The 15,799-nt window shown below is 33.3% G+C and overlaps 8 protein-coding genes across 8 annotated transcripts; 6 read left to right on the forward strand and 2 right to left on the reverse strand.

Moving 5' to 3' along the window:
- Positions 1-189: 189 nt before the first annotated feature.
- Positions 190-1,452, forward strand: ECM7 (Ecm7p; the record flags this gene model as incomplete). Its single annotated transcript, XM_003672362.1, has 1 exon — positions 190-1,452. One exon carries the CDS (start codon positions 190-192, stop codon positions 1,450-1,452), a length of 1,263 nt encoding a protein of 420 aa, XP_003672410.1.
- Positions 1,453-1,923: 471 nt separating this feature from the next.
- On the forward strand, positions 1,924-2,949 carry NDAI0J02760 (uncharacterized protein; the record flags this gene model as incomplete). The annotated part of the gene is made up of 1 exon (XM_003672363.1): positions 1,924-2,949. The coding sequence occupies one exon, from the start codon at positions 1,924-1,926 to the stop codon at positions 2,947-2,949; it is 1,026 nt and encodes a 341-aa protein (XP_003672411.1).
- Positions 2,950-3,175: 226 nt separating this feature from the next.
- GMC2 (Gmc2p) lies at positions 3,176-3,822 on the forward strand (the record flags this gene model as incomplete). The annotated part of the gene is made up of 2 exons (XM_003672364.1): positions 3,176-3,535; positions 3,640-3,822. 2 exons carry the CDS (start codon positions 3,176-3,178, stop codon positions 3,820-3,822), a joined length of 543 nt encoding a protein of 180 aa, XP_003672412.1.
- Positions 3,823-3,920: 98 nt separating this feature from the next.
- NDAI0J02780 (uncharacterized protein) lies at positions 3,921-4,841 on the reverse strand (the record flags this gene model as incomplete). The annotated part of the gene is made up of 1 exon (XM_003672365.1): positions 3,921-4,841. One exon carries the CDS (start codon positions 4,839-4,841, stop codon positions 3,921-3,923), a length of 921 nt encoding a protein of 306 aa, XP_003672413.1.
- Positions 4,842-5,923: 1,082 nt separating this feature from the next.
- On the forward strand, positions 5,924-7,339 carry NGK1 (hexokinase; the record flags this gene model as incomplete). The annotated part of the gene is made up of 1 exon (XM_003672366.1): positions 5,924-7,339. The coding sequence occupies one exon, from the start codon at positions 5,924-5,926 to the stop codon at positions 7,337-7,339; it is 1,416 nt and encodes a 471-aa protein (XP_003672414.1).
- Positions 7,340-7,877: 538 nt separating this feature from the next.
- VMA6 (H(+)-transporting V0 sector ATPase subunit d) lies at positions 7,878-8,915 on the reverse strand (the record flags this gene model as incomplete). The annotated part of the gene is made up of 1 exon (XM_003672367.1): positions 7,878-8,915. The coding sequence occupies one exon, from the start codon at positions 8,913-8,915 to the stop codon at positions 7,878-7,880; it is 1,038 nt and encodes a 345-aa protein (XP_003672415.1).
- Positions 8,916-9,738: 823 nt separating this feature from the next.
- On the forward strand, positions 9,739-10,631 carry RPL6B (60S ribosomal protein eL6; the record flags this gene model as incomplete). Its single annotated transcript, XM_003672368.1, has 2 exons — positions 9,739-9,753; positions 10,116-10,631. 2 exons carry the CDS (start codon positions 9,739-9,741, stop codon positions 10,629-10,631), a joined length of 531 nt encoding a protein of 176 aa, XP_003672416.1.
- A 911-nt stretch (positions 10,632-11,542) lies between these two features.
- On the forward strand, positions 11,543-15,394 carry NDAI0J02820 (uncharacterized protein; the record flags this gene model as incomplete). Its single annotated transcript, XM_003672369.1, has 1 exon — positions 11,543-15,394. The coding sequence occupies one exon, from the start codon at positions 11,543-11,545 to the stop codon at positions 15,392-15,394; it is 3,852 nt and encodes a 1,283-aa protein (XP_003672417.1).
- Between the last annotated feature and the right edge of the window lie 405 nt (positions 15,395-15,799).

Raw genomic sequence — 15,799 nt, forward strand, 5'->3', positions numbered from 1 at the left:
TTACCAGATTGTCCAGGATCCTTGCTCTTTGCTCTTTATTTATCGTGCTTTTTTTAAAGGACAAATAAATGAAGACTTAACAGAAACGTTTTCTTTTACATGTTTCTCTGGTAGGCTTAGACATCTCAACGAGAAGAATTACGAACTTCTTTAGACTCATAGAGCATATATCATCGAGTTTCATTGTAGATGGGTCGCATAAAGACCTTTTTTAAAAGACCTTTCCAAAATTTAACTGCATTGGAAAGGCTTGTACAATGGATCAGAATCATCTCCACCTTCGCTAACATCGTACTGTCTCTTATGATAACTGATAGTGCTTGGAGGTTCCCAACCAAGTTTTATATGGGGAGACTTGATACGTTCCAATTTGATATTGCACAGGGTATCTTTAACGTGTTGAAAGATACTATGGAAACTTCTAATGGGATTAATAATGGAGTCGGATTGACTACATCAGAATTATATATCTTAACTTCATATACTTTAACGCAAGTGGAAAATTTCCCTCAATATATCACTGCTTCATTATATGGGACATGTAATACATGGTTCAATACAACGGAAATGCCTTTAGATGGTACAATGCTTGTTGAAGCACATAAAAGGAATTCAAATTCAAGTATTACTAATGCATGCTATTATAATGGTTCAGATTTTATATTCGATTATAGAGAGATTTTATCTACGTATGGATTAAAGATTGTGTTAGATTATGCATATCCTGCTGAGAAAGACGCAACAGGATATAATGGGTATTTGAAATGGACGAGAACCAACAAGATACATTTGCTTAAATTAATGAAATCTGTAATAACAATGGAATTTATTACATTCTTCCTAACGTATTGGTATTATTCTGTTAAGGGACGATTTATTAATGGATTACAAGAAAAGATTTTAGTTCATTTAATCTCATTATTGTCTTTTACCGTTTTCATATGTGGAATAGTAAGCATAGCAGGTTTAGCATTTATGAATTATACATTACAATCTAGAATTAAAACAGAATTAGGAGGATTTGGATTCTCTTATCATCTAGGTAGATCGTGGTTTTGTTGTTTATGGCTCCTAACTTCTTTCCTTGGGATTGGATGCTTGATTTGGTCAGGTTTAGAATGGTGTATTTCAGATACCGAAGAGCCCAATTTTGATGACCCAGATAATCAAATGCTGGGTTATCAACCAGGTGTATTTACTGGGACTGACAACAATGACAACAAGGATACTGCCATTTTAAATGAAACAAATGAACCAGGCAGTGATATGTACCTCAATCGACATGGAGATGCTAATAGTTCGCGCTCCCTTCCAGTGAACCCATTTGATGATCAATCAAGATCTGCATCCATAGAAGAATACGAAATGGAAACTATTTCTCTACGACATAGTAACGAATCTGAAAGAAGTATTCAAAAAATTGTGCAACCATCTCCTACTATGTATTTTTGAAAAACTAGAGGGAGAATGTTTTCAAAAATAAGATAAATATTCTTACTATTAAAATAAGACAGTGTCATACCCTATAAATTTTACATATACAGCATGTTGCATAGAGTTATTACACAGCTACTTATAGATAATTGGTCTATATTTCAATTAATTCCCATCAATGTATTTTTTTTGCTTTCATATCCTCTCTTTATATAGTATTAATAACGACTTATATACAAATCCTCTGAATTATTAACACCAATATTCCTGTAAGGATACAGGTGGGTTTGTGATGCTGCTCGATTATCTTTTTGCTTTCAATTTGTGACGTTCTTGATCGCCATAATTGCTCGCTTCCCTTATTAACATTAATTTCTATGAAATTATAGACTAACCATTAGAAAGTCATACTATGCTATTTTTATATGGACGTGACGACGAATGGGTAGGATCACAACATAACTAGAGTGTAAAGGATCAGATATTTTAATGTCAAAGCTAGGTGCATTCGATGCATTCCCAAAAACTGAAGAAGAGCATGTTAAAAAATCTACTCGTGGTGGTTTAAGTTCCATACTTACATACTTATTTCTATTATTCATGATCTATAATGAAGTTGGTAGATATTTCGGTGGATTCATTGAACAACAGTATATTGTAGATATTGAGATACAAGAAAGGGCACAAATTAACTTTGATATATTCCTCAATACTACTTGCGATTTAATTGATGTTCGAATAGTAGACTTGACTAGTGATAACATGAAGAGAAGCGTTTCTGATGAGATTAGTTTTGAAGATTTGACATTTTATATTCCATATGGTACAAGAATAAATATTTTAAATGGAATCTATACAACTGAGTTTGATGAAGTTTTAACTCAAGCGATTCCGTATGAATTTGGTATGAGAATAGACGAAAGACCTCCTGAAGATGATATGCCAAACATAAATGCATGTCATTTATTCGGCTCCGTAGATGTTAATAGATTACCAGGTATTCTCGAAATATCGACAAATAGTACTGGAAATATCAATGACAATGGTAAGAGTTTCGCTCATGTAATAAATGAGTTATCATTTGGAGAATTTTTCCCATTCATTGATAATCCATTAGATAATACAGCCAAAGTGTTACCAGATCAGCCGTTGACTACATATTCATATTATTTGACTGTCATTCCTACTATATATGAGAAATTGGGTAAAAGGGTCAATACAAACCAATATTCTCTGAATGAATTTATTTTCAAGCATATTTACAATGTAAAATCTCAAACACAATACGATGAAGCAATACGTATCCATTATGATTTTGATGCGCTCTCCATTTTTATGCATGATACTCGATTAGATTTTATACAATTCCTCGTACGATTGGTTGCCATTTTATCGTTTGTTGTATACATTGCATCATGGGTATTTAGATTTATAGACAAAGCATTGATATTATTGTTAGGTCCAAGATGGTCACTAATGTATGAACCGGTTAGTCAACGTGGGCTATTAGATTAAAAATGGTATATGTACTCGTATATTTGATAGCTAATAGAGATCTTTGGTTCCTTAAGGATGTTTTCATAGCTTACCTATATAGAATAAAGATCAAAAGAAGGGACGGCGCTTGAATTGGTGGAGACTTCATTGTTTATTTACTATATATATTTACATGTCATGAATGTACTTTCTCGAAATGTAGAAAGTCAGTAACGAGAGAGTAACTTGTTTATTGGAAGAAGTAATGAGCACTGAGGAAGAAACACAGGTTGAAGAACAATCAGTAGCATCTACAGTTACGAAAGTTGATGATTCTCATGGTAGATCATCACCACTTCGAGAATTAGCCGCCGAGTGGCGAACTGAGAAATATATTGCAAAAGTACAGAAGGAAACAATTAAAAGTGAAGTATTATGCAAGATAAAGGAAACTACTGAATTAATTAAGAGTTTCAACTCATGTAACGAAAAGCAAAATAATTCTAAAGGAACTGTAGTTGAAATTTTCGATTGGGAAAGTCTATATGACATATCATCCGGCATTATTGATAATTATACAAGTAATGTTGATTCTATATTAAATGAATTAGATCAATTATACCGTGTATGTATATTAAAAAATTGTATTTTTGCTTTAATCGTTTTATTCTGAATTGTTTTTACTAACTATGTAGATTTCGTTCCCATTTTAAATCCTGTTAATAATAGAAACAAGGTGTATGGCAAGAGGCGGCATTTATAATGGATTCTCATCGAGGTGCAGCAGCCATCAGTAAGGCAGAAGAATGGATGACATTGAAAGAAGACCATTTGAAACATAAAAGTTCTGAGTTAGAAAAATTTGCTAAAGATATAGGAACTACTTTGGAAAGATTGAGTTCTGATAAATAACGACAGAGTCATTTATATAGTGTATTGCTATAGTATCTAAATATTCTTTTGTATTAAGCTTATTTTTTCTATGCATTTGTCCGATGAATAACGCAAATTCATATGAAATTCAAATAATCTGTTATTTCAAAATTTTCTACTTCACTAAGAATTAAATCGTAATTTTGATGAAAAGTTTTCAATACTTGTTTATTGGAAATAGGTGAATTTAAATACTCCTTACTTTCATTGTTCGGCGAGGAATCATCAAGATCTATGACGTTATTCAAATGTGGAGTCTTCCATTGACGGAAATGTAATATAGATGTTATTCTGAAAACGGTAAANAAATAATTACTAAACCACGTTTCAAAGAATTCAGAACTTAATTGAAGGAAAAACGATATTTGTTGTTCTAAGAATTTATCATCTTTTTCTAGATCACATGTAAGGTCCCTCATAAATCTCTCACATTGAAATTTTCGTCTCTTATATTTTTCAAAGCTTCTAGAACGATTTTTTTCTTGCCTCTGTAATGTTTCATTGCATTGTGTTCTTTTTTTCCAAAACTTATTTAATTTGTTACAATATTGTCTTCTTCTTGCGATTCTATTATTAATTTGATGGCAAAGATGAAGTAAATCATTTAACGACTTTATGACAGTTTTTTCGAAATAAAGGAATTCACGATTAACTCTGTCTGAAATATCTTTCAAAGAATATGTAATTTCTGAAATAAGCGAAGTTCGTTTCTTATTTGCATTCATCTCTTGTTGATGTAATGGTGGCTGTAGTGATGTATCTTCTAGTTCTTTGAAAACGTTACGGAATGTATCAAAAAGCATTATTGTGTTGAGAAGATGTAAATCTAATGAATTTTTATAGGTGTTACATCCTTGTTGTAAGTTTCTCACATTAGATTGGAATAGGTTGAATTTTTGAATTAAATGAATTATTTTACCATTGTTCACATAGAAGTCTCCGCCATAATCGCCAGATTTTGAGGTTGGATTTGCAGGCAAAATATGATTATAAGGCATCGTAGATCGTATGGTTTGTGAAATCTAGCAAGGGTTGTATGCGTACTTCTCTTGTTGTTTTCTATATCAATATAAAATATTATATATATATATATAAAAATATATATCAGGAAGATCTCAGGTTGGTAGAAATTTGTGTCGCGCGACGCACTTAGACGACAGTCTTTTGGTTTTACTATAATTGCTGCCAAACTAATCAACACTGATTAGTTTAGGCGATTTCTAGATACATGTAAGCTATAACTGACATATTTCTGAAAGGCGGGATAAGTCTTGATTGTATGACGAGTTGGCTAAACGAAGATGAAAGTGACATCGTTTGTTGCAACAAGAACAACAAACAACAAACAGCCTGAGGAATGTCAGCTGATTTTATAAACCCAAGTCTATATATAACTCTGAAACGGTACTAAACCAGGAGGTAAAACGTCAAAACACTCAATTTACATCCATACTTCTTAGAGCATTCTTCACAGATCATTCTTCCCAGATCACAGATCAGAAATCAGAGACAAATTACATTCCCGAAAGAGGAAAAATACGCGAAAAACACAATTGCCACGCCAAGAGCTTTAAACACCACAGAAAGGGCCGCACAACTTGTATCAAAACTGTTTCACGCGTTCCCAGCCATTCCCCGATTAGGAAACCCCCGCGTTAACAAATTCACTATAAGCCAGCAACAAGACATATAATATTAATAGAAGTACGTATGATGGTAAGATAATAGAACATGCCATTGATAAGGAAAGTAGGTAAGTGCTGGATATTAATATATTTTCTATTTTAGTAATGCTGTACATGGATCTCGATCTTTGATCTTTTTTTTCCCAAGTATATATAACAATTTATCAATTGTTTTTTTTTCCAAAAAATCTTGTTGGAACATCTTCAATCTTAAACTTTAAATCTTTTTGACCTTAAATTAATCAACTTTCGAGAAAATTTCACCTACTCCGCAAATCAATCAGTGAAAAAAACGAAAAACGGCTATACTATACGATACTACACTACACGTAATACAATAAGATAGTCTCTTTATTATCCATTGCAGACTCGCTAAAAACAATTTTATATTAATAATGACAACCGCTACAGTGACAACTACAAATGCGACTGCTATGACACGTAGCAATTCTATAAACAACACAGACGACAGTTCATTCCTCTGGGATGATCTAAAACATTGGCTCACACCAAAGCACTCATTACCAGAAGCAATTCAACTTTTCCAAAATGAATTGCAAGAAAGATTAAACACAAGCACAGTATCAATGATCCCAACAAAATCACTATCGAAGGGTATCAGATCATCAATATTAGATAACGTCGTCGCAGTAAATCATAAACGTATATTAGCTATTGATTTTGGAGGTACGAGATTGAAATTCGCATTCGTTTCAATGCCTGATTGTAAAATTCAATCACAACATGATTTAGAAATTACAAATAAAATAGTTAATCAAGATTTCTTCAATGATATCATTGGATGGATCGTAAATCATCCTTCATTTCTATCCAATTTGGATAGTATCGAAGACATCGATAATGATTTATTGGTCGCGGTAACTTTCAGTTTCCCGTTGAATGAAAGGAAAGAAATTGTAGCTATGGGTAAAGGTTTCGTAATGACTGATGATCTTGTTGGTGTTCCATTAGATTCAATATTGAAAAAATCGTTTATTGAAAATGGTATGCCAAACGTGAAAATTGGTGATATTATTAATGATTCTGTCGCTGTTTATTTGACTAGTGAGGTCTTTTGTCCACAACAAATAATTGGCACCAAGGGTGAAAATGAAGATGTTAATTCATTCTCTCTGATACTGGGGACCGGTACTAATTCCTGTTTTGAATTACCTTTTGATTCATTACCTGTTTTTAAACAATGGCAGTTTAAAGATTCTTTGAAGAAAAATGAAAATGTGAAAAGTTCAATTATTAACTCAGAAATCGGATTTTTGGGTACTTTTATTGATTTAGCTCCCTTTGATATCTCTACTAATCGCTACTCTAAAATCAATATGCCTTTGGAAACTATTACCTCAGGGAAATATATACCGATTATCTTACAAAATATATTACAAGATTACCACATCATTTCAAATTTACAATCATCTGCCATTAAATTTGATGGACAATTGGTATGTGAATTAGTAAAACAAAAAAATTTAACAAAATTGTCTTTGAAATATGAAGAAAAGTTCGGATTATCATTAGAACAATTAATTATAGTTCAAAAAATTGCAATATTATTAATACAGAGAGCCGCTTTTTATCTAGTGGGCGCATTAAAGGCAATAATAAATTTAAAATATACAAAAATTGTTGAAGAAAATGAGAATCAAGTTTTCCAATTTGGTTACGTTGGGTCATTCTTACAATATTGTACTTTTTTCCAAGATCAAATATCAATTTATTCAAACAATACCATTCAATTACAATTCTTGGAGGATAGTAACCTAATAGGTGCTGCAATTGCTGCCTTCATGAATTAATGAAGGGTTTCACCATTATTTCTGCTCCTTTTTGGTACGGCATTTTTACGAACAATTATATTCTTATTTACACTACGGACAAACCCTTTTATTTATCCTTCAAATCATACGGCAATGCATACTAATACAATTATCCAAAAACTTTGATATTACGTAATTCAACATTATATTATATTATATTATATTATATTATATTATATTATATAATAGTAATAAACGATTTTTTTTCAAAATTTAAATTTAAATAAATAAATTCTTGATCTAAACCACTTGAGAAATTTGGGGGGATTATTCCTATGCCGAGGACAAGGGAATATGAACAATAGTTACGATTCGTATTATTTTGTAATATTATTATTTATTGGAGTTAATTAATTATATATATTCGTTGTAGAAATATGTGAGTTGTTATTCGTTTTTCGTTTTATTTTTTACGTAACTATTTTATTTGAGAAAAGAATAGATCGTTTTTTTGTTTTCTTTTGGGAATGCATATATTCGAACAGCTCGAAAAAGCACATAAAGCCATTTCTAGCTTCTAATAAACAGAGATATAATTATTTATTCTCTCTCTTTGGTTTTGTGCAATACATTCAGCAATCCAAGTAATATTTCTAACTTCTTGTTCCTTTGATTTCATCCATGCCCAAACAGTACTAATGGCAAATTGTTGTGTAAATGCATCTTTGCATAATTCCATTTCTAACTTATAAAAATGATCTTCTAAATTACCAGATTCTAACATTCCACGATATTCAGGGACATTTGCTAAAGCCATTCTAACACCTTCGAAATCAGTAGCATGTGATAATTGTTCAGTTGCAACTGGGTATAATTTCCCCAAATCAGGTAATAGTTCTCTCTTCAAATTAGCATCGATATCATTTGATTGTAAAGAATTCAAAGCAATGTTAATACTTCTTCTATCACCTTCAAACCCTAATAGTCCTTGCATGATTTCCTTTGCTGGTTCATCAATAACATCGGTAACAAATTGATGAAAATCTTGTAAATATGCCTTATAAAGTTTATTCCTAATAATTTCAATATTCAAATCATCTAACTCATCAGCTTTATCAAAACAATCCCTAAAATATGGTGCTAATGGGGTATCCACAAGGACAGTTTCATATAATGATTCAAGATCAGTAGCCACAGTTAAAGTTGGTAAAGTATCAAACCAACCTAATGGATGACAACGTTGTAAAATTTCAGCTTTATCTCTTTCATGAATTGTACCGGTGATCATCAATGCTACATTATCAATCATATAACCGTATGTGATATAATCTAAAAATAATTTGGTATTACCACTACTTTGATTCCTAATAAAATTGAACTCTTCATATAATTTTTCGGATGCGGTTTCTTGAATGATTGAAGTAGTTAAAGCTTCAGTGGAAACTGAAGAAAGAAAATTTCCATAATCTGTAGATGATAATTGTAATTTTAAATCCTCTAAAGTATCACATTGTGTCAAATTAATATATTGATTACTTGTTAAAAGACCATTTCTGTATCCTCTAACAACACCTTCGATAAACCCGTTATCTATGTTAAAAAAAAGACCTTCCATGTTTTTTCTTGAATAGTATGCAAATGGATATAATTGCTCACCTCCTAGTTTTTTCCTATTTCAAAAGTTGTAACCTTTTATGCATCCATCCATCTATTCATCCTTTTCTTCTATTTGACTTCATGGCTGCCTTTTTTTGGCCAACACTCAACTCATTCTTATTTTTAATTTTATTCGGGTTTATTTTTCAAAAGAAGCAGTCAAATATATTGATAACCCAGACATCATTATAATATTGAAATAAGGTCTGGGTGGACAACTTTTTCTAAAAAACTTCTCGAATTTCTTTGAAACTTTCAAAAAAAAAATTCAAATTGGGAAAGACACCGCGTCTCTCCCCTCCCCCCCTGTGGTGTATGAGGAATTCCGACGCGACGCGCATTTCTAAGCTTAGTTGTTAGGCAAGTCCTCAGGCAAGGGAGAAATAGTTAGTTAGTTCTGGATGAGCTCCTGACCAGCCCAGTCTGCCTGCTCCTTTCCAGTTACTGCCTACTGTTCATATTCATCTTACACGGGGGAGGGGATTGGCAGAGGAAGGCCTGCCAGGCAGGGATTCACACCAACAACACCAAACTGATTCTGTGGATTCCAGGAACTGCGATGGAGGGTACCAATCCGGCGAAACTAGAGGCCAGTTGCATAGCGCGTAATACCTAGTAATAGTAATAGTGGATAGTAGTAACAGGAGCCCTAATCACAGTGGAGTGGTCGATCGAACAACATATACTTGAAATCATCCTTTTAAAATATAGTTAGTAATTTCTTAGTGTATACTTTTGGTATACTTTCAAACATAAAAGCACATAAATATATTCTAACAGAAATGACTGCCCAACAAGTATGTCCTAATGATTGAAACTATTGATTGAGAGGTGAAAATACACATAAGTATGAGGTTATAGGGAGTTTATTATCGACAATATGAAGGAATATGTGAAAAACATATCAAGAAACGAACACCATGAAAGAAAGAATCTGCGTGGAAAGCGGATTGGAAAAAGCGCAATTGTGAATAAGGTTTTCCCTTATTGCTATGATAGATCTTACCGAAATAAGAGAATAAAAACCCCTTCCACCAACCCTCAACTCTAATTCCTATTCCTCAAGTTTTTTTATTATTATGAACTTTTTACTAACTTATTATAATCATATTATATTGTTGTTGTTTTTTACACTCTAATTGGTTATATTTAATAATAGGCTCCAAAGTGGTACCAATCTGAAGATGTCCCTGCTGCCAAGAAGACCAGAAAGGCCATCCGTCCACAAAAATTACGTGCCTCTTTAGTCCCAGGTACAGTTTTAATTTTATTAGCTGGTCGTTTCAGAGGTAAGAGAGTTGTTTATTTGAAGAATATGGAAGACAACACTTTATTAGTGTCTGGTCCATTCAAAGTTAATGGTGTTCCATTAAGAAGAGTCAACGCTCGTTATGTCATTGCTACTTCTACCAAGGTCTCCATTGAAAATGTCAATGTTGAAAAATTCAACGTTGAATACTTCTCCAAGGAAAAATTGACCAAGAAGGAAAAGAAGGAAGCTAACTTATTCCCAGAACAACAAACTAAAGAAATCAAAGCTGAACGTATTGAAGATCAAAAGAATGTTGACAAGACCTTATTGGCTGAAATTAAGAAGACTCCATTATTGAAACAATACTTGGCTTCTTCATTCTCCTTGAAGAATGGTGACAAACCACATTTGTTAAAATTCTAAGTAAAATAAAAAAAAATCGACCGATTAAACATTAGAAAACAAAACAAATAAATAATTATATAAATAACCACCCCAACATTCTTAAATAATAGTACAATAACAAGTATAAGTAGACCATATTATATTATATTATATTATATTATATATTATATTATATTATATTATACTATATTACCCAATCGTATACAAACGTAACAAAATTGGATATTAATTTCAAACTAAGATCTTTTCTCATAACGTAGATGCACTACGATGTTACATCCATATAATATTAGATTGTAGCTTCCTCAAAATATTCCATCAGAAAACCTGGCAGATTACACCATATAACTATGAATACAAGCACAAGCACAAGCACAAGCACAAGTAGAAGTAGAAGTAGAAGTAGGAGACTGCCACTAACAGTATTTTAAGTATGTATCTACGTATTTACATACCTACAAACGTCAGTAATACGCCTATTCCTTCCCATTTCCATTTCCCAAAGAATATGTATTGTGTCGCTGTCGCTGTCGCCCGATTGCAAATTTGCTTTATTTTATTTTTCTTAATCTTTTTTGATTTCGAACAATACGAGTGTGGGGAGTAGTGGCGAACTAGCAATTCTAGAATCAAGAGACAAAGGAGTTGACGTTTAATCCTGGACCCACAGCTGAACAAAGGAAGACATAGTTTCTGGTAGCGTTGTTTCTTATCAAAGGTTATGACTATCGGCTCCTGTCAATTGAAATAAATACAAAAAATAAAAATTCGTCCGGTTTTCCTCTTCCAGAAGTTGTTTACTACGCATTCTTTATTCTGAAGCACTACAAATATTTGACTCATTGAACTTCTTGAGAAACTGTCATACTTAATAAGTATAATTCGTTCATAATAAGAAGCAATTATAATCAATTGAAAAACTGATAGAAATGTCAACTGAACCAGGAGCTACAGCTCCTCCTCCAGCTTCTACTGGAGCTCAAGTTCCAAAACCTAAGAAGAAGTCCAGTTCAAAGAACTCTTCTGAAGCATCTCCAGCTCCAGCTGCTGCTGAAGGTGAAGAAAAACCAAAGAAAAAGAAGAAGGCTAAGAAACCAAAAGCTCCAAAGGACGCTGAAGGTGGTGAAACAGAAACTTCTATCTCTACTGCTACTCCCCCTACTAGTGCAGAGGGAGAAAAGAAACCAAAAAAGGCTAAGAAACCAAAGAAAGCTAAGAAGGATTCTGAAGTTAGTGAAGAAGGTTCTGTAACTCCAACAACTGAAGAAGGTAAAAGTGAAAAGAAATCAAAGAAGACTAAGAAGGATAAGAAACCAAAGAGTACAGCTTCTTCTGAAGCACCAGCCGATAATGAAACTACTACTGCTGAAAAGAAGGCTAAGAAGGATTCTGAAGTTAGTGAAGAAGGTTCTGCAACTCCAACAACTGAAGAAGGTAAAAGTGAAAAGAAATCAAAGAAGACGAAGAAGGATAAGAAACCAAAGAGTACAGCTTCTTCTGAAGCACCAGCCGAGGATGAAACTACTGCTGCTGAAAAGAAGGCTAAGAAGACTAAGAAGGCCAAAAAACCAAAGGAAGATAAGAAAGGAACTTCTGTTGCTGCTACCTCTACTTCTGTTCCCGGTACAGCCCCATCCCAATTAAACATCCCAGTTTCAAGTGAAGCTTTTGATTTAACTCACGTTAAACCATCTAAGGAAGCTCCATCTGAAGAAAAAGATGGTTTCAAATTACACCCAAGAGTTGATTACGGTACCAAAGGTACTAAAGTTGATATTTTGACTAACCATATCTTAATGGCTGTTGGTGATGATGCCAGTCCCGATGAAAGATCTTCTGAATTGGACCCATGGTGGAAATCTGCGTTTATCTTCACTTATCGTATTGATTTTAATCCACCTCCTCCATCTGGTCCACGTAGAGGACCTCCACCTGCTTTATCTAAACCAAAAAAATTCGAATTATTAGAAGCTTTATTCCATGAAGATGAAACTTTATATAAATATAAAGATCGTATTGCTTTCAATGGTGAAGATACTTTATACTCTCATGTCCCATTAGAAGAATTCACGTTATTTGATGGCTGTTGGGACGTTAGTAACAAACAAAAAAAGAAGAAGGCTACTGTTGCTGGTTTAAATACAAAATCAGCTGAAGAATTAGATGAATTAACTTCTCAAATTACATTGAAATTTGTTGCTAAAGTTGGTTTAGCTGATATTTACAAAGCTACCACCTCTAAAAACCCGGAAGAACAAGAAAATAAAATGGCTAACACTGATAAAGCTGTCCTATTGTCATTAATGGGTGTTAAATTCTTAAACACTGACGAACAAATTTATCAATTGAACGGTAATAAGTTCTTCATTTTCAATGAACGTACTATTGCTACTCCTTTCCAAATTGGTGGTTTCTTAATGCATGGTTTCACAGTTTCCTTAAGATATGCGTATGGTTCTGTCTTATTAAATGCCATCAATGTTTGCTTACCATTCGTTAAATGGACCAAATATTTACCAGGTGATCCTAAATTCAAAGAAAATGCTAAGACTCAATACTCTTTACTTGATTGGATTATTGAATGTTATCAACAAGCTAATTCAAGAAGAGGACAAAAGCCAAGAGGTCCACCAACTTCTAAGGACATTAACTTTTTTGTCGACAAAAATAGAGACATTCAAGATTTATTGAAAGGTTTGAAAGTTTATAGACCTTATATCAACTATAGTGTCAATCCAGATGGTACTCCAAAACCACCAAGAAGAATGCAACCAAAGGGGATTGTTGGTTTCGCCCGTGAAACACCAGATTCTTTGAAATTTAGAACTTTACCAAGTGACATGGAAAAGAATGGTGTTCCAAAACAAGGTGAAAAGGAAATCATGGTAACTACTACTGCTTATTTCGCTAAGAAATACGATATTAAATTGAAATACCCAGATGTTAAGATGGTCAGTTTAGGTGGTAAGAACGTTGTTCCACCTGAATGTTTAATTATTGTTCCAGGTCAAAAATTAAAGGGTATGGTTACAGATGAAAAGGAAATGATTGAATTCACTGCTTTGAGACCAGAAAAGAAGTTTAGAGCTATCACTAATCTAGCCTTACCAGCTATCAAGAGAGCTTTATCCACTGAAGAAGAAAATGCTAAGGCTCCTCATGATACTGAATACAGCTTCTTAAAGGTCCCATCTCGTGTCATTGATGCCCCAGTAGTTCAATTCAAAGATAGTACAGTAGAATATGTTGATAAGCCTTTTGGTACCAAGAATGGTAAGAACAACCATGAAGAAACAAAAGGTAATTGGAATTTAAAAGAACATGAATTTATTTCTACTCCAGCTGAACCAATGAATTTAAGAGCCATTTTCATTAATGATTCTGATAATTCTCCGCCACTATCCGTCATGGATGATTTGAAGGCTTCTTTGGCTCAATTCTCTTCTGATGTTGCTGATGTTGGTGTTCATTTCGACACTAGTCAAGCTCCAATCTTGATTAACAGCTTCAATGCACCAGCTAAGAAAGTTACCGGTGGTGGTGGTAGAGGTCGTGGTAGAGGCCGTGGTGGTAGAGGTGGCCGTGGTGGCAGAGGAGGTTTCGGTGGTGGCCGTCCAGTTACCACTTGGGAACTTACTCCAGGTGAAGAAAAATTATCTCAAATGTTGGAAAAGGTCCCACCAAAGACTTACGTCCTGTTTGTCTTGGGTCGTGCTAATGACTCTGGTATTTACAATAGATTGAAATATTTAGCTGATTTGAAATATGGTGTTCTAAATAACTGTGTTATTTGGAATAACTTTAGAAAACGTTCAGTTCAATATAACGTTAATGTTGTTATGAAGATGAATTTGAAATTAGGTGGTATCAACCATTCTTTGAGTCCAAATGATATATCACTTTTGAAAGAAAAGGAAACTGGTTTACCCTTCTTAGTCTTAGGTGCTGATGTTACTCATTACCCAGAAAAGGATCAAAATTCTATTGCTGCCATGGTCGGTTCCTTTGATGATAAATTTGCTCAATTCCCAGGTAACTATTTGCTACAAAGTGGACCTGGTGAAGAAATCATTGCCGGTATTGGCAACATGGTTTTGAACAGATTGAAATTGTATCAAGAACATAACAACGGTAAATTACCTCCAAAGATTTTATTTTACAGGGATGGTGTTTCTGAATCACAATTCTCTCAAGTTGTTCAAATCGAAGTTAAAAATCTAAAGGAAACTATTAAGAAAGTAGGTACTAAATTGAATAACGGTGTCGCATACAACCCACCAATTACTACAATTTGTGTTGTTAAAAGAAACCAAGTTAGATTTATGCCATTAGAAGAAAATGCCATCAATGAAAAGGGTGAAGTTGCCGCTGTTCAATCATTCGGTAATATTATGCCAGGTACCGTTGTTGATCGTGGTATTACATCAAGTGCTCATTTCGATTTCTTCTTACAATCTCAACAGCCATTGAAGGGTACTGGTGTTCCATGTCATTACTGGTGTGTCTACGATGAAAACCAATTCGGTTCTGATTACTTACAACAAGTTACTCATGCTTTATGTTACTTATTTGGTAGATCCAGTACAAGTATTAAGGTTGCTTCCCCAGTTTACTATGCTGATTTGTTATGTGAACGTGCTGCTCAATACTTTAAGGCCAACTTTGATATTGCTCAATTTGAATTCTCTAAAGAAAGAAAGCACAAAGATGATATTATCCCAGCCGGTAAATTACTACAACATGTCCATGACGAGGTTAAGGATATAATGTACTATATCTAATCATGTCTGGTCATGTATCTGATTTTTAATCTGTTTATATTATTCTACTCTACTCTATTCTACTTTAATAACTTTTGCTAAGATATTAGCTATTTCTATTTGTAATAAGGTCCACGGATCGATAATAATTTTAAAAAGGTATTGTATTTAAAAAAGAAAAGGTCTTTAACACTCATACAAGCATACATATACTCATCGACAGGTGTTAGCTCTGCCCTTCACCAATCATCTACGTATTCATCTTGTAAAATGAAGTTTCTTTCCTTCGAAATTGTAGTTTTTTTTTCCTTCGAAAAATCTATAAAAAAAAAATCTATGTTGAAAATTTTATTTAAAGATATATAGAGAGAGATGTGAAAAATCGATGCCCTTCAAAAACTATATCATTTCCCAGCAATAAGGTTA

Source organism: Naumovozyma dairenensis, chromosome 10, assembly GCF_000227115.2.
Source record: "Naumovozyma dairenensis CBS 421 chromosome 10, complete genome".
NCBI lineage: Eukaryota > Fungi > Ascomycota > Saccharomycetes > Saccharomycetales > Saccharomycetaceae > Naumovozyma > Naumovozyma dairenensis.